This window comes from Talpa occidentalis, unplaced genomic scaffold (genome assembly GCF_014898055.3).
Source record: "Talpa occidentalis isolate TD23 unplaced genomic scaffold, MPIMG_talOcc4v2.1 talOcc4.17, whole genome shotgun sequence".
Taxonomy (NCBI): Eukaryota; Metazoa; Chordata; class Mammalia; order Eulipotyphla; family Talpidae; genus Talpa; species Talpa occidentalis.
In genome coordinates this window covers 51,803,360-51,820,468 of record NW_023601754.1, presented here as the reverse complement: position 1 = coordinate 51,820,468, position 17,109 = coordinate 51,803,360, and the positions used below count along the sequence as shown (strand labels likewise).

At 74.4% G+C, this 17,109-nt stretch overlaps 1 protein-coding gene across 3 annotated transcripts in view; it reads right to left on the bottom strand.

Moving 5' to 3' along the window:
- Nucleotides 1–17,109, bottom strand: part of BRSK2 (BR serine/threonine kinase 2) — a 29,832-nt gene that overhangs the window by 6,368 nt on the left and 6,355 nt on the right. For all 3 annotated transcript variants that reach the window (XM_037517391.1, XM_037517389.1, XM_037517390.1), the window contains exons 2-15: nt 8,325–8,419; nt 7,972–8,057; nt 6,526–6,666; nt 6,206–6,322; nt 5,999–6,032; nt 5,634–5,702; nt 5,408–5,554; nt 4,832–4,863; nt 4,451–4,615; nt 4,235–4,332; nt 4,015–4,165; nt 1,407–1,467; nt 924–1,131; nt 608–656 (exon numbers count right to left, since the gene is read on the bottom strand). In XM_037517391.1, coding sequence (XP_037373288.1) covers nt 608–656; nt 924–1,131; nt 1,407–1,467; nt 4,015–4,165; nt 4,235–4,332; nt 4,451–4,615; nt 4,832–4,863; nt 5,408–5,554; nt 5,634–5,702; nt 5,999–6,032; nt 6,206–6,322; nt 6,526–6,666; nt 7,972–8,057; nt 8,325–8,419 — 1,453 coding nt within the window. The remainder of the gene's footprint in view (nt 1–607; nt 657–923; nt 1,132–1,406; nt 1,468–4,014; nt 4,166–4,234; nt 4,333–4,450; nt 4,616–4,831; nt 4,864–5,407; nt 5,555–5,633; nt 5,703–5,998; nt 6,033–6,205; nt 6,323–6,525; nt 6,667–7,971; nt 8,058–8,324; nt 8,420–17,109) is intronic.

The following is a 17,109-nucleotide window of genomic DNA, read 5'->3' as shown; positions in this document are numbered from 1 at the left end:
CAGCCACGGAGCAGCCTGAGGGGTCTTGTTCCACCCGGGGGTGCTGCTCTGCTCCGCCTGGCGCCGCCCACGAGCCCCCCTGCTTGCACTCGTGGGCCTCGGCAAGGACCGGCCGCCCCCATACTGTTCCCCGCGGCCCCCACCCGCCCCCAGCCTGTTGCTCTCTGAGGCCCCCAAGGCTGTGGACTCCGCCTGGCTGCACGCGGGGGCAGCTCAGCCAGCGCCCCTCCCTGGCTGCCACCTGCCGCAGCCCCACCACGCCCGCACACACAGGGCGGAGGTGGTGTCCCCAGGAGCGAGAGCAGGTTGGGCCCCAGGGCCTGGCCATGGCTGCCCTGCCATGGGCCTGGGCTCCCAGGGGGCAGAGAATCGCCCCAGCAGCTGCCCCAGCCCGGCAGCGGCATCGTGGCCCAGCAGGAAGGAGCCGAATCCCCTTGGAAGCGCCCCCCAGGCCTGTGCCCCAACCGCCGACCCTGTGGGGCAGGTGCAGACCGGAGCTGGAGGGGGGGCAGGCGGAGGGCCGACCGGAGGGCTCGGGGAAGTGCCGGCCCCGCACGCGGGGGAGGGCCCGGAGCCTGCCCAGAGCCGCCCAGGCGGGGCCACTCACTCTGGAGACGACTCCGGGGTCAGGTTGGACATCTCCTCCGGGGTGGGAACTGCGCAGGAGAGAGGGAGAAGGTGGAGACCGCGGCCCTGCCCGCCCGCCCACCCTGCTGGGGCTCCTGCAGCCGCGCCCTGCACTGTCTGGGCACCCGGGCTCGGGCGGCCTGGGAGCTGTCCCGCCTCCTGGCGCTGAGGCCCTGCCTCCCGCCTCCCGCCTCCCGCCCCCGCGCGGCCTGGGCACCGCGAGCGGGCTGGCCGCCCCCACCCCCGCCCCCGCAGGAGTGCGGCTGCCCGGGGCCGTGCCCCCTGCACCTCCTCACCTTGCAGTTTCCGGCGGTGGAAGCGGGGCGACCCCAGGAAGCTGTTCTTGATGGAGCTGAGCCGCGTGCGCCAGGGCACCCCACCCACGCTGGGGCTGGACGGCGGCGTGGGGGTGGGTGTGCCCGCCGGGCTCTCCTTCGGCGTGTGCACCGGCGTCCCCTTGGGGGTGGGGAGGGGACTGCCCCTCGGAGAGGGGTGCGGGGTCACCTGTATGACAGGGGCAGAGTGGGTGCTTGGGCTGGTCCGGGGCGCCGGGGCCAAGCGGGGCCCTGGGCAGGGCCGGCGGGGTGGGGGTGGGGGTGGGGGTGGGGGGCTGGGCGTCGGCAGGGTCGGGGGCGGGCCGTGGGCCGGTGAGGGGGGCGGGGAGGCAGGCAGGGGCGCCTCGGGGGGAGCAAACGGCACAGAACGGAACAGCTGCTTGGCCAGGGCAGCCCGGGGCAGGGGCCGCGCGGGTGCCTGGGAGGGCAGGTGCGGTCACTCACCCGGGGGCTGCTGAGCGGGCTGGTGGAGAGGCCGGAGGAGGCGCCACTGATGGACCTAGACCTGGGGACACAGGCAGAAGGGCCGCTCAGCGTGGGGAGCAGCCTCGGGCTCGGCTCCTCTCCCCCAGGGGGACGCCCCGGGAGGCCTGCAGCCCTGGCCAAGAGCCTCCAGGCTGCCCCGGGCCTGGGGCGGGGCTGCCCGTGTGGGGCCGGCCTGCCGTCCCCGCCGGCCTCTCACAGGCCCCAGAGGGCCCCGCTGCCCGCCGGGAGCCACATCTGAACGCAGCGCGTGGCCAGCGGCCTCAGGTCCCTCGCCTTCCCTCTGCACGCGGCTGCCCCGGGCCCGAGGCCCAGGATGGCCTGTCAGGTCTTCGGTGGATGGGGGCACCAGGGGGACGGGGGCTCCCGGGTGCTGGCCGCCCTGAGCCCACCTGGCCCCCAGGTCGGGGCTCTCACAGGCTCCCGAGTCCCGTGCTGACCGGGCACCTCGCATCCGGCGAGCAGTCACCAGCCGCCCCCGCTCCAGCCCGCGTCGCGCCTGCCCAGCCAGCCCGGCGCCAACCCGCGCGTGTGGGGCGGCCCCGCCCTCTCCGCTGGCCCTCGGGGCCTGGGCAGAGCGAGGCTGGGCGGGCACGGTCAGGGACGTCTGCGGTGTGGGCCAGCCGGAAGGTGCCCGCTGAGACGCCGGCAGGGCGCCACCTGCTCCAGAGCCCGCGGCCGGGGCCCCGGCACCACTTTCCAGAGGGAAGGACACGACAGCCCCGGAGGGGCGGACAGAGGCCCTCGCGGCCAGCACCGCGGCCCCGGTCCCCCGCGACCCAGATGCCCGCCTGCCCGCGCACGACAGCCGCCCGCGGCGTTCGGAGGCCGAGAAGGGCACAGGCATCCACCGGTCGCCAGGAGCCAGAGGGCAGGGCCGTGGTCACCGTCAGGCCGGCGCCACGAGCCCCCGCCACCAGGCCTCACGTCGAGCCAGCCCAGCCAGCCACTTGGCGCCGGACGGCAGGAGGAGCAGAGAGGCGCTTCCCCACGCCCGCCTCGCCGCACGGGGCGCTAAGCTACGACTGCTGGGGGCGGGGGTGGCAGTTGGGCAGCAGGGGGGGCCGGCACTGCCCAGAAGGCCAGCCCCACACGCACCCCTGGGACCGTCGAGCCCCCGCGAGCCGGCTGCTGGGCCCGGCCGAGCCGCTGGGGCCGCTGCTTCCACTCTGGCCCGCCCCGGGCTGGGGAGGGAGGTCCGCCTGGGCCGCGGCGGCTGGCAGCCACGGGGCCTGGGGCCAGGAGAGCCTGTGGGTCTCCACTCCCTCTGGGGGGGCGCTCGCTGGCCCGCAGCCCACGCCTCCGGCCTCACCGCTGCCCCAGGCCCCCCACTCTCGGGAAGGGCTGCCTCGCCGCAGGGGGAGGGCGGGAGCACCGGCTCGAGCCGCCCCAGACCCGCCGGTCCCGGCCGGGGCGGGTGGGCGGGCTGAGTGTGTACCTGTCGTCTTTGCTGAATTGGGGGTGGGCTTCAGCGATATCCAGGCTTTTACTGAACATTGCTTTACTACAGCGGGAACAAAGTGAGAAAACACAGTTACTGACGCGGCCGCGCCGCGGCCGGGAGGCCGGACCCCACAGCTCAGCGGTGCGCGGCCCGCGCCGGGCGGGCAAGTTTGGGCCGGAGACGCCAAGATGTGGGGGCTGCTCGGACGGCCGGCCAGGTGGCCCGGAGGGGAAGCAGCGGCGGCGCGGGGGGCCCGAGACACAGGGCGGCCAGCGGCCCCTGCCCAGCCCCACCGAGGCCCGGCTGCCCCTGCGTGGGGAGGGCCGCGTCGGCACGGCCTGGGAGGGCGGCCGGCCACACGCCGGGGCCACTAGGAGAGCGGCCCCTCCCCTGGCAGGACAGAGGCCCAAAGGGCGGAGTATGGGCACCTGTTCCCGTCTCAGCCCCGCGGCAGCGGAGCCAGCCCTGTCCCCTGGGGAGGGCCTGGGAGGTCGGGCGGCAACTCCAGCCCAGCGGGCCTGACGGTGACCACAGCCCCGCCCTCTGGCTCCTGGCGACTCAAGAGGCCGGGCCAGCCCCGGAGCCTGCAGCAGGTGTGGGGGCAGGGCTGGTGGCTGAAGGCTTCACCCGTCAGGACAGTGGGCCTCGCCGGCTGCCCCTTCGGGCTGAGGGTCTGCGCGGGGCCTCACCCAGCCTCCGCCTGAGCCTGCAGGACCCGGATGCCTCGCCTTCCTCTGGGGGTTGCTGGGAAACCCCAGACCTGCTCCTCGCCTCCACACCCCACCCCCACAGTCACAGGGACCCCGACGTAGAGGCCAAGTGGGGTAGCCCCGCTGGGCTGCAGGCACTGCACACGGCCTGACCACTCTCAACCCAGCCCAGCGCCCAGTGCAGCCCAGCCCAGCTAAGTCCAGTGCAGCCCAGGCCTGTCTAGTCCCGTCCCGTCCAGGATGGCCGGACCCAACGCGGCTTGACTCCGGCCAACAGGGCGGAGTCCAGTCCCGCCCGTGCAGACCAGCAGTGTGGCCAGCCCAGGGCCGGGGGAGGCAGGCCAGCTGGAGCCAGGGCTGGGTGCTGCCGCTGATGGCCAGGGCAGCAGGGCGGCCGGCTCGCGCACGCACGCACCTCTGGCCGTGCTGGGCCATCTCGATGGCGCGCCGCGCAGGCACGGGGGAGCCGCCGTCCGTCACGCTGAGCACCTCCATGGACTTGCGCTCGGGGCGCCGCTTGCCGTGCCGGTTCAGCATCGGGGAGTCCACACGCTTCCGGGGCGGGTCTGCGCACAGACTGGGGTCAGGCCTTGCAGGGTGGAGGGCGCAGGGAGGGCAGGCTGCGGGACCAGTACCTATCTCATTCCTGGGGGGCAGGTCCTCGTCCTCGTGACTGGGGTACCTTTCTTTCCGGTCCAGGAGGAGGAAGTAGATCATCTTCTCCTGGTTTTCCCTGCAGCAGGGCGATGGGAAGGCCCAGGACGGTTGGGGTTGGCAGCTGGGGCGGCGGTCCGGGGGCCTACAGCCCTGTCCCCGGGACCCACTCCTCCCGCGGGCCCGGCCCCACGCACTCCTCCGACAGCAGGTCCTGCAGCAGCTTGTTGCGGTCCCGGAAGCAGCCCAGCGAGTGCATGCTGTCCAGCACGTCGGGGTCGATGTCCTCCAGGCTGGGCAGCGAGCGCATCTGCACCTTGCGGGGGACCGGCTGCTCCGGCTCCGGCTCGTTCTTGCCTCCTCTGCGGACAACCGGGCGCCGGGTCACCCCCGTCTGCACGCCAGGGCAGGAGCCACCCCCTCCTGGGCCCCCGGGCCGGTGGCTCTCCTGCGCCCGCTCCGCACGCCTGCTCCTGCCCGCGCCCCGCCGACCTGAGCGCACGTGGGGTGGGCGCAGCTCCCCCTGGCCCGGGCCACGGGACGGCAAAGCAGGCGGTGGCGGAGGAGCGGCTACTTACATGTACCACGTGTGCTTCTGAATGTGCTCGAGCTGCGGGAGAGAGACAGGGCGTCAGGGGGCGTCAGGGGGCGCGAGGGGCGTGCAGGGGCAGGAGGAGGAAGGGGAAGCAGGAGGGGGCTGTTAAGAGGGGTCAGGAGAGGGGGGCGCGGGAGTGGGGGGCCGTGTCCCCCGAGGCTCCGGGCGGCCTCAGGGCCGTGGAGAGGACACGGCTGCGAGAGAAGGCGGAGGGGCTGCGCCCGGCCAGGGGCCTGCGCTGGGGGTCCAAGAGGGAGGCCTGGGCGCGGGGGTGCGGGGGTGAGCCGGCAGCGTGGGACCCACCCTGCTCCCCCATGCACCTCAGGGCCAACTACTTGGGGGGCGCCAGGAGCGGCATCGCCCCAGGGTCCTGCCGCCCGCTGTCCTGGGGTCGCCGGCCCGAAGGGGGCCAGCGCCCCGGCCGGGGCCTCCTCGCGCCCCAGCAGGCCCCGGCGCCCGCCCGAGCCCCCCCCCCGCCCCCCGCCCCCCGCCCAGCAGGCGCACCCCGCGGGCCCCGCGTGCAGCCGGGCCGAGCCCCCGGGGGCCGGCGGGGACGCACCGTGAGGCGCCGCGCGGCGTCCACCTCGATCATGCCGCGCAGCAGGCCCTGGCAGTCGGGCGGGATGAAGTGGGGCATGTGGAACACGCCGCGCTTGACCTTCTCCAGCAGCTGCCGCAGGTTGTCGTCGTCGAAGGGCAGCGCCCCCTGCCGGCCGGGAGGGTCAGCGCGGGGGGCGGGGGCGCGGGGGGCGGGGGCGGGGCGCGGGGGCCGCGGGGGGCCTCACCACGAGCAGCGCGAACAGGATGACCCCGCAGCTCCACACGTCCGCCTTGCGCCCGTCGTACTTCTCCCCCTGCGGACAGCACAGGCCCGGGTGGCGGCGCGCCTCGGGGTGCACAGGCAGGGGTGGCCCCGGGGCGGCGGGCCTCGGGGTGCACAGGCAGGGGTGACCCCGGGGCGGCGGGCCTCGGGGTGCACAGGCAGGGGTGGCCCCGGGGCGGCGGGCCTCGGGGTGCACAGGCAGGGGTGGCCCCGGGGCGGCGGGCCTCGGGGTGCACAGGCAGGGGTGGCCCCGGGGCGGCGGGCCTCGGGGTGCACAGGCAGGGGTGACCCCGGGCGCGCCGGGCCGGCCCGCGGGGGGCGACTTACCCGGATGACCTCGGGGCAGGCGTAGTGGGGGGACCTGGGGCAGAAAACAGGCGTCAGGGCCGGGCCGGGCGCCGCGCTCCCCACCCGGCCGCGGGCTCCCGCCAGGTCAGCGGGGACGGCTGAGGCTCCCGCGCCCCGCGCGCCCCGCGCCCCCCGCGGAGGCCCCCGGGACAGACGGACACGGCCAGCCGGCGGCGCGGCGCTCACCCGCAGCTGGTCTCCAGCAGGCTGTCCCCCACCTGCAGCGACGCCATCCCGAAGTCGGCCACGCGGATGTTGTTCTTCTCGTCCAGCAGCAGGTTCTCGGGCTTCAGGTCCCTGTGGCTGGGCAGCGAGGCCGCGCGGCTGGTCCAGGGGCCCCGCCCGCCCCGGCGCGACCCCCCCCCCCGCCCCCCCGCCCCCCCGCCCCCGCCGCGCGAGGCTGCTGGGCCCGGGCGGGGGGCCGTCCCAGTCCCGGGGGCTGTGTGGGGCGCGGGGGTCGTGGGGGCGGGGCGGGCTCTCCCTGGGGCGCCGGGGCGGGCACCCACCAGATGGAGTGGCTGTGGCAGAAGTCCAGGGCGGAGATGATCTGCCGGAAGAACTTGCGGGCCTCCTTGGGGGTGAGCCTGCCCTTCTTCACCAGGTAGTCGAAGAGCTCCCCGCCGGACACGTGTTCTAGCACCAGGTATCTGGGGGCGCGGCGGCGTCAGGGGGCACCGGCAGCCTGCCCACCTGCCGGCCGGCCCTGGCCTGCCCGCGAGGCTCCCGGGGGCCAAGCCAGGGCCGATCCCCGCAGGGCGGGGCACCCCGTGCCCTCAGGGGGGTCTTGGAGACAGAGGCTGTGGCTGCAGGGCCCTGAGGAGCCTGGCACCGGGAGGGGGTCCCCAGGGTGACTGGGACAGGGTGCCGGACAGGGTGCCAGCCCGCGGCCGGGAACATGGGGCGGGACAGAAGGGCCGGACAGAGAGGGCAGCGCAGGAAGGCCCCAGGCTCAGGGCAGGGGCCGGGGTCCCTTGGAAGGCAGCCAGTGAGAGGGGGCTGTGAGCCTCTGCCAGCGCACGGACCCCGAAGGGCTGGGTTCTAGGAGCCACCGTGGGGGTGCCCTGGGGTCCCCGCCCGATGCCTGCCTGACCTCAGGGGCCAGGGGCACCCTGGGGCCATGGGGGTGGTAGCCTGGGGAGGGTGTGGGAGGCAGGGTGCTGTCCCTGGGGCGCCCGGGGCGGCAGTGCTGGCCTCCGGTCTCCCACAGCACGGGCCGGGGAGGGTGGGACAGCCCCTGGCACTTGGAGCCTGACTCCTCATGGGGGGGGCTGGAAACTGCGGTGCCAGGCAGGACTCCCTGCTTGTTCCTGTGCCTTCCAGCTCCCTGGGGCCCCAGGGGGACACTGGGTGCAGCAGGACCTGGCCGGGCCACCCGCCTCCCGCATGGATGGGCCACGCCGTGCCCGTCGAGCTGCCGGTGTGGCAGAGGCGCAGGGGCAGGTGGGCTGTGCGGGCTGCAGCATGACCCTCCCGGCTCGGAAGGCCTCAGCCTCAGCCTCTGCCGACGGCCACACCCGGCGCCCCGACGGAGCAGGAACCGCGGGCAGCCGGGAGCTGGCTGGCCCCAGTGACCTGCAGGCGCTGCCCCACAGCCCAGGCAGGGCGGCAGAGGCCAGACTGCTGGGACCGGGCCGCTGGGCTCCCACCCCGCCGGTCCCTCCGCGGAGACCCACCCGCCACGTTGGGTACAGGGTGAAGTCACCCGCTGGGCACGCGGGGGTCCCCAAGCATGAGATGCGCCGGCTGAGCGCGCAGGGGACAGGGCAGCAGCGGCCTTGACCCACCCTTGAGGAAGCAAGCGGGGGTTGGGGGCAGAGGTCTGAGAGCCCCGGAGCACCCCTAGGTGGCCCCGCGACCTTGGCGGCCGGGCTGGGCGCCCGCCCTTCCCCCACCACTCCCGGCGCCCTGCCTGCCCCCAGCCGAGGCCCCCACTCTGCGCCCGCGCCACCTACAAGTATTTTTTGTTTTCATAAACGTCGTGCAGCTTCAGGACGTGCGGGTGCTCGATCAGCTTCAGGATGGCGATCTCCCGCTCCACCTGCAGGGGGCGCGGTGAGGGGCCTCCCTGTGCGGGGCAGCCCCAGCCCCCCCCACCTCCCCGCAGGCCTGGGCCGGCTCCCCCCTCCCAGAGGCAGGCAAGGACGAGAGGGTTCACCCGCGGGGGGCTCAGGGTCGCGGCCCACCCACGGGTGACAGCAGGCAGAAGGACCCCCCAGGGGGCACCAGACCCACCCCCGCGGGCCGGCTGGGGGGGGTCACCAGCCCGTGGCCTGAGGGGGCGGGCAGCGCTGGACACGGCCCTCACCTTCATCAGCACAGACTCGCTGAGCTTCTCGCGGTTGACGATCTTGATGGCCACCTTCTGGCAGGTGACGCAGTGGATGCCCAGCTTCACGAGGCCTGCGGGGGGGCCCCGTCAGAGGCCAGGGCCCCGTCGCCCTCCCTGCCCAGAAACCGCCCGCCCCTCCGGCCCGGGCCCTGACCACACGTCGCCTGGCCCTCGACACCCAGAGTCCCTCTGGCCCCCCCCTCGGCCGGGCTCCCTGGGGCCCGAGGAAGCGCCCCACCCCCAGCACGCCAGCCTCCCCCACCCTGGGAGCCCCAGAGGTCACCCAACTTCCCACCAGAGCCCTGGTCAGACACACCCAGCCCTGTGCCTGCTCCCTGGGCAGCGCCCAGCCTGCCCAGCCCCGACCCGGGCCCCCAGACAGGACGGCGCCACCCGCGGGGACCACCCGCCAGGGCCACAGGGGCCTCTCCCGCCGGCTGCCCGCACCTCTGCTGGGGCCCAGGATGCCGACCCTTCCCGCCACCCCAGGCTCTCCGGGGCGGCCCTGTGGGGAGGGGCTGCGGGTCACAGCCAGCTCAGCTGGGGGTCACAGCCAGCTCCACACCCCTCCCAGGAGCACGGGCACGCCCCCCTGCTTCTTGCTCGCCAAGATGCACCCGGATTCAGAAGTCGGGCCTGCAGCACCCGGCCCTGCCGTGTCCCCTGGCCCAGCTCCAGTGGGGGCAACGGTGGGGGCAATGGTCCGTGGCCGCGCCCCTTACCCCGCTTGTGCCTCCTCCGTGCACGTGCGGCCAGCCCCTCCCCCGCAGCCGCACCCACCCCCGCTGGCCCTCGTCCCGCCGGGAGTCCTGGGATCCAGCCAGGATGGAGAACAGGGGCTCCCGAGGGAGGTGGCATCAGTGATTCAGGGGCCCAGATCGGGGGATCAAGCCTGAGCTCAGAGTGAGTCTTGTGTCCGGCAAGTCCCCAAAGAGAGGCTGGGAGGACACCAGGCCGGGGCCGGGAACCAGGAGCCCGAGCCCCGGGCAGAGCCGGCCTCTCCTGACGCAGGGTGGGGCCCGCTCTGCGCACCTGCTGGCCGGGCAAACTCCGGGAGGCACCGTGTCCCCGAACCAGAGCAGCCACCCCGCGCCTGCATGCACCCTCGCCCAGCACGCCCTCATGCCTGGGCACACCCGTTCACACACCTGTGCACACCCTCACGCACACACCTGTGCCCAGAACCCCCACCACGCGCACACACCCAGGCGCGCACACCGCGCACGCCTGCGCACTCCCCCTTCCCGGGCCCCTCGGGAGGCGGAGAGCAGGCCCGGCAGCGCGCAGAGGTCCCTTCCCAGACGGGAGCAACAAGGGTCCCGCCGGGCGAGCCGAAGCCCCGCAGGCAGCTTCAGGGGCGCAGACTGAACAGGCCGCTGCCACTGAGGCCGCAAGGAGGGACCCCAGCCTGGCCGCAGGGAAACGTCACCCCCGTTTCACACTTGGGGAGCTCGGTGGCTACAGCCCCAGCCAACGCCAGGCTCCCAGGGACTGCCTGAGCACCCCCCACCCCCCACGGAGAGGCTGTGCTGGGGCCTGCGGCCGGCCCCCCCACTGAGCTCAGTCACAGGGGAGCAGGGGACATGCGGGGGGCACCCTGGGCGACACCCGAGCACTGGCAGGCCCTCCCTTCGTCTTCCTCCCGTGCCACCCCTCTGCCCTGACTCCTGTCCTCCTGGGAGGCCCGCCTTGGGGCTGCTCTCGGCCGGCCTCGGGAGCCCGTGCCCCGGCAGGCCGGTGAGCCGCAGCCTCCTGAGCACCCAGCCTCAGGAGGTGGGGCGGTGGCTTCCCCAGAACGCCTGCACGCGCCCTAATTACCCAGCCCTCCGACGGCTCCTCTTATTTTCCAATTGTGACTGCATCTCTAATTACTGTTTACGGCAGACGCAGGCGCTCAGAGTGCAGCGCGTGGTGTCTCCAGCGCGGGCATGGGGTGTGGTGTCTCGGGCTCGGGGTGCAGGCCAGGTGCGGCTGAGGGGGCTGCCGCACAGTGCCGGGCTCCCTGGGGCGGCAGGAAGGGCTGCCCCACCATCACTCACGGGCAGGAGTGGGCACTGGTGTGGGCGCTCGCACCAGGGGTCCAGCCTAGCGAGGCCGGGGGGACGGGGGGGGGGCACAGGACAGCCCTGCCCCCAGGCTGCTCAGCAGGGCCCCCGAGGTGCCAGGCCCAGCCTGGAAGGAGGTGGGGGGACAGCCCTGCCTGTGTGCCTGGGCCCGGCGGCTCCGACGGGCTGGGCAGCTGGCAAGCAGCGGGCACCGGGGCTCCGGGGCTGGGCCGGGCAGGCCGCTCTCTCAGCCCTGCCCGGACCCCCGTGTGGAAGGTGCTGCGGGTCCTGCAGGGCCAGGCTCGGGGTGGGACGGGCCTGGGCGGGTGACCAGGGAAGCCGGTCCAGCGGCCTCTGCCTGGCCACCCTTTCCTTCCCACGGTGGGGACGATGTGTGCTCACCCACGTACCCCCAAACGCGCCCAGCGGCGCTGCGGGGGGGGGCACTGGCACCAGCGATCCCTGCCCTCAGCCGGCCCGTCTGCCCCAGGGGCTGCCCCCCCCACCAGGGCGCGCAGAGGGGCCGTGCCCGGCGAGGTCGGAGGCGGGGCGGGGCCCAGCGCGGCCGCTGTCCACGGTGCTGAAGCGGCCGCGGCGCGGGCTCCGAGCTCGGCGGCTCCCAGGCCGCGGGCGCGGCGGGGGTGACCCACTTTCCTCCACCGCCGCGCCGCGGGGGCGGACGGGGCTCCGGGCCAAACCCCGCCGCCGCCGCTGTGTGCCCGGGCTGGGGGGCGGGAGCAGCGCCGCCCGCCCGGACCTCCTGGAGGGCGGGGGGCCGGGGCGCGCGCAGGGCCCCCCGGAGCTGCCCGCCGCGGGCGGTGGAGACGCGGCTCTGCCGGCGCAGCCAGCGGCACCAGGACGGGGGGCAGCGCTGCCCCCACCGCAGGCCAGCCCGGGCCCGGCCCCGAGGCAGGCACGTCCGAGGGCGGCCAGCAGCCTCACGGAGGGCAGTGCCCGCGGGCGCGGGGGGCCGCCGCCGCTCCGCGGGTCTCCTGGGTCTGCCCTGCCCAGTCCCCCCCAGCCCACGCCCCGCAGCCCATGGTGACGTGTCCTCCCTGCCGGGGCGGGTGGGGAGGGAGATGCCCGGAGGGGGTGGGTGCTCTGGAGGCAGAGGGTGGGGTCAGTGCTCGCCACAGGCTTTGGGGCTCCGCTGAGAGCTGGGCCCAGCTGGACGGGTCAGCCAGAGGTAGTGCGGCCACAGGGCCGGCGGCCAGCCTGGCTTCCGCAGAGCCGGGCCAGAGAAGGCCGCCCTCCCGCTGCTCCCCGGGCACCGCCCCGCAGGAGGGGGCATCGCCCACTCCAGCCTTGTGCCCAGCTGCCCCAGCCCCTTCCTCAGAGGGGAACGCAGGCGGGGCGGGCCCGAGGCCCACGCCTTCTCCACCGGCGGGGCGGGGCGGGGCGGGGCGGGCGGGGCTTCTCCAAGGGGCGCTGACACAGCCCCGACCCCCATTCACTGATTCACTGGGTCGGGGCTCCCGCGAGGGCTGGGCAGAGGTGGGGCGAAGCGAGAGGTGCTGGGGGAACCCGCCGGGCAGGCAGCGGTGCTGGCCGCAGGCCCTTCAGGACCAAGGACAGAGGCCAGCGCCGCACAGCGGGGGGCGGGGCGCCTTGCGGCCAGGCCAGGCCAGCGCCTGGTCCTCCTGCCGCGCCCAGGGCGGCCCGCGCGCGTTCTGGGGCCCACAGGGAGGACGAACCCGGGCTCCAGGCCCCGGCAGGGCTCCTCCCACCCCCGAGGCCCCGTGCCCAACACAGTCCGCAGGGCCGCAGCCTCTGCCCGCCCCTCCAGCCCTGCAGGAGACCAGGCCCAGGGCCGCGGGGCTCCCCCATCCCGGCCAGGCGCGGGTGGGTGTGCTGTGTGAGCGGCTCGCCTCACCCCATCCAGCACTGCTAGGACCGACGAGCCACCCCGGCCCGCGCCGGGCCTTGGGCCTTGGGCTGAGCACCGGGGGATCCCAAGGTTGGGGTGCAGGTGCTCCCCATTGCTGGCCCAGCCTCACCCAGACAGATTGGTGAATGGCCGCAGGCCCTGCCCTCCTGCTTGCTCCCGACACTCCACCAGGCCTGTTGGCCCCTCAGACGCCGGCAGCGGGGGGGCGGGAGGGCGACGTGGGGCTAGGGCAGCCAGCACTCACCCCAACTGCAGGGCCTGCTCCCCGCGGGCAGGGGCGGGAAGCGCCCCCGAAGCCACGCGAGGTTCCTGGGCTCAGAAGCACCCCCACTGGCCCAGCCTCCTCATCCCCCAGAGGGGGCCCTCTGGACAGGACAGGGCTCCCTGGGCCTCTTGGAAGTCGCCCCCGACATCAGAGTGGCAGCCCCAGGTCTCACTTCCCTTCGCCTGCACCCCTCCCTCCCCTCCCCTCTTTTCCTCCCCCCACTCCTTTTGGGGAGCGATACCCAGATTCTGCACCCCCCAAGCTCTGCCCAACAGCCTCTTGGCCACATCCCCGCTGCCCGGCTCCCCGCGGACGCCCCTACACCCAGCGTCACGCAGCAGCTCCTGCTTCACACCCACGCGGCTCCGGGCCAGGGGAGGAACCTGACGGGGGACTCCGGAGCGGGATTGGGGTGGGGGGAGGGCGCCGGCCCCGCTCTGCTCGATATAGATCCCTTTCTGCTTCCGCCCACCAGCGCCAGGCAGGCGGGAGGGGCGGAGGCTCCGTCTCTTGGGAGACAACTGTTCAGGCTCCAAAAAGGAACCTCTCAAATTAAATTAATTAAGCCCTGAAATATTTCACACGCGCTGCAGCCGCTCGGCCGCCTCTGCAGAGCTCCCGCCCTCCATCCACAGCACCCAAACATGGCCTGGGGGGGCTGCCAGCCCCTCTGCCGCCGACCGAGCCCCTCCGCCGAGAAGGAGGGGGTCCCCCAGGAGGCCGCTCCCCACCCCTCCCGCGCCCTTCCTGCCTCTGGCCCTTCCCGCCGCCTTACGTGACCTGCACTGTCTGGGGCCCAGAGGCCCTGCCAAGGCCAGCCTTGCACCGCGGCACAGCCTGGCGAAACAGCGGTGCCCCCCAGGGCCGCCCAGCCCGGGGCCTGCTCGCTCACCCGCCTGGGGCAGGGACTGACCGAGCCGGCGCCCTGCAGCCCTGGACTCCTGGCCTCGCTCCTTCCCGCCCAGAGGCAGTCTGGGAGGACAGCCAGGAAGAGGCGCAAATGGGGGGCCCCCCAGGGTGAGGGACCCCTCTCTCCACAGCCCAAAGGCAGCCGGCAGGTTTGACATGCTCGCCGGCCCAGAGCCCTGAAGTGATCACCCACGGCCCGCAGGCCCCTCCAGACCTGAATGAAGTGGGGGCGCCGGTCACGCTGGGCTGGGAGCGGCTCGCCAGAACACAGGGACGGCCACGAAGGGCGATGGCCACGCCCAACCTCCCAGGGACCCTCCAAGGTGGCAGAGCGCTGGGGGCACCATGCAGCCTGGGGGTACAGCCCAGTAGGGGGCAGACCCTGTAGCACCCAGAGGTGCCGAAACAGCTCGGAGTGGGGGACTATCCAAGCCGGGGTGCTGGGCAGGACACAATGAGGCCATGTTCTGGAGTGACCCTCGGGACACAGGCCAGTGAGAGGACCGCCCCCAGAGACCGCTGCTGGCCAGAGAGGGGGCAGGGTGCTGCGATGGGCCTTGGGGGACCCTGCGAGGGGGGCCGAGTGGGGGGCCTGCCCCGAGAGCCACCAGGGCTGTGCAGGCCGGTCAGGTGGGTCCAGCACTGGCCTCCTACCAGCCTCGCCCTCACCATAGCCCAGAAACCTCCAGGGAAAGGGAGGGGGGTTAGGTCCTCCAGGGGACCCCTGAGCAGCTCCAGGTGTCTTGTCAGCTGGGGGCTCAGGGCAGGACCCCCCCACACACCAAGGTCAGGGACATGGCCCAGAGGCCAGAGGTGGCCCAGGCAGTGCTTCCTCCGCCGACAGGCCCAAGCCCTGCCATCAGAGTCCCACTGGAGCCCAGGGACGCCCACCCCGGGGCCCTTCTCCTCACGCCCAGCCTGCCCCCAGCAAGCAGCCAGGCGCGTCCTCGGGAGCAGGAGAAGCTGACCTGACCTGGCCGGGCAGGAGCAGCAGAGCTACTCCCGGAGCTCTTGCTCCGTGGAGGTGGCGACTTTCCAAATCCCGGTGCGGGCTACTCACGGCGCCTGCTCGCCAGGATTTAGAAAGCCGCCGCCTGCACAGAGCAAGAGCTCGGGGACAGAGATGGGGAGACAAGCGTGTGCGGCAGGCACTGGGCAGCGACGACCCCACGGCCGGGCTCACCCTCGGGGCGGCAGGAGCCACACAGGCCGCCCGGAGCCCCACCCCGAGTCCGGCAGCAGCGCGGGCCTCCCAAGAACCTGCCCGTTCCGGCCGGGCCGTTAAAGCAAGCGGCATCTTAAGGCGCATCAAAGTGGGGGCCCGGCCACTCCGGGCAGGCGGGGCCCTCACAGGCTGCTGAGCCGGCGGGCGGGCGACCTGTGGGCGCAGGGGGGCCCCCCACAGCAGGAGTTCCGGAGAGAGGAGGGAGCGGAGCAGCGCCCCAAGCATCCTCCCACAGGCCCGCGGCCTCGGAGCCGCGACAGAGGCCCGGGGAGGACCCGGCGAGGCGGGGAGGACCCGGCGAGGCGCCGCAGGAGGCCTGAAGGCGCCAGAGCCACGCGGGGGCGCGTCCGTCCCGAAGCAGCCAGGCAGGAGCCGCGGGCCCACCCCTCGGAGCCCAGGGCGCACCCGGGACTCAGCCCTTCTCAGGCAGAGAAGGGGCGCGGGCCGGGGCGGGGCCCGCGGGGGCTCAGAGGGGGCACCTCAGAGCTCTGTGGCCACAGCCGCCGCCCCGAGGCCGCGCGGAGTCCCACGTGTCCGCGGCTCGCTAGGGCGCCGCACCCTGCACGCGCGAGCACGGGCGAGTTTTCATTTAGAAACGAGCGTGTTTTGTCAGGACGGGGCGGCCGTCCCGCCCCCCGGAGCGCCTCCAGCGCCTGCCCCGCCAAGTCCGCGCCCCCAAGCGGCTGTTTTAAGGCTGGAGGCCCGAGGGCAGCCGCACGCAAAGCGACCGCAAGGCGCTGGGCCATCAGGTGCTGGGGGCCGGCCCCCAAGGAAGGGCCATTCCCCGAGGGCCCTGGGGCAGCCTAAGCCCCACTCGTTCACCCCCTCCCGGGCCCGAGGCCAGCCATGGGCCTGCATGCGGCCAGCTGCCCCTGCCTGCGGCTCCCCAGGTGGAGGTGGGGGGCCGGTCCAGCGACCCCGGGGTCCGGGTCAGGGCCCCTCCTGGCCTGCACCTGGGCGTTGACCGGCGCAGGGCGCGGGCCAGAGGGCGGCTGTGGGACACCAAGACCAGGCTCAGCCCAGCCCGCAGGCCCAGACCCCGAGCGTCCCCCCGACCTGGGGCAGGGGCGCCGAGGGAGGGGTGGGCTGGCGGGGAAGGGAGCTGCGGGGTCTCTGCGGAGGGCCTTGGGGCAGGAGAGGCCCCGGCAGCAGAGGGCCCCAGGGCCGGGCAGCCGCATTGCCACAGGCAGAGGGCCACGGCCTCACACGGGGGTGCACACGGGGGTCCCGGGTGTGGGCGGCTGGAATGCGGGGGTGAGGTGAGGGGGGGGGGCCGGAGGTCCGGGCAGGTCCGGGCTGCCGTCGACACGCAGGGGCTTCTCCACCGCCCCGCGGTCAGCCTGGGCCTCCGGGCTTCAGGGGCAAAGCAGGACAGGCCAGCGGGGGCAGAGGCTGAGCCCACAGGGTCGCCCGTGGTCAGAGGGGTGAGCCCTGCCCGCCCCCACGGTGCAGCTAGGGGCCCGGCCCCGTCCAGGCCGCTCCTGTGTGGGTGAAGCGGCGGGGGGAGGGTGGGCTGGCGCAGGGGTGAGGCTGGGCGCTCCAGGCGAAGCGGCTCAGAGGGGGCTGCACTAGGCCCCCTAGGAAGCGGCTCAGCGCCAAGACCCGCCCCATCCCCCAGGACCGGCTCCGAGCCCCAGCCCCGCCTGGCCCCAGCTGCCCCCCAGCTCCGGCCGCGGCCCTCCATCGCCATGGAGACGCTGCCCCTGCACGGGCAGCCCCAGGACTCCAGGGCGCCCCTCGCTGGCCACCGAGTCCCCCCACCCTGCCTCGCCCACTGTGCCCCCGATAAACCCCAGATAAGCCAGGGCCTGGTGAGAGCCCAGGCGGCCGCCACGGCCACGTCACAGGGACCCCCAGCAGGGCTGCTCCCCCGGAGGGCCTTCCGGGCACAGCCGCGCAGGGGGCCTCCCGCGTCACTCCTGCCACTGCCTCTCCACGGCCGCCCCGGCTCGGAGCCCCAAGTCTCCCTGTCGCCCAGAGGGCCTAATCGTCCAGACCCCGGGGCCCCAAGACGCCCGAGACCCCTGAGATACCTGAGACCCTGAGATGCCGAGACCCCTGAGACCCCGAGATACCCAAGACCCCAAGAGTCTGAGACCCCGGAACCCCGAGATCCCCCAGGGCCCCAAGATCCCGGGACACAAGATGCCTCAGACCTCGAGACCCCCAGGAACCTGAGACCCAGGGACCCGAGATACCCGCGACTCTGAGACTCCTGAGACCCCCAAGGCGTCCGAGACGCCGAGACCACACGCAGGACGCCCCAGGCATCCCTCTGCCCCCACACCCCACAGTTGACCTCTGAAGCCGCTGGTGTCCCCAAGCCCAGCAGGGGCTGCGGGCAGCCAACCTGCCCCCCCGGGGGTTTTGGCGACATGCCCCACAAACTGGGCCGTCCTCAGGGGCCAGCGCCCACTCCGCGCCCTCCG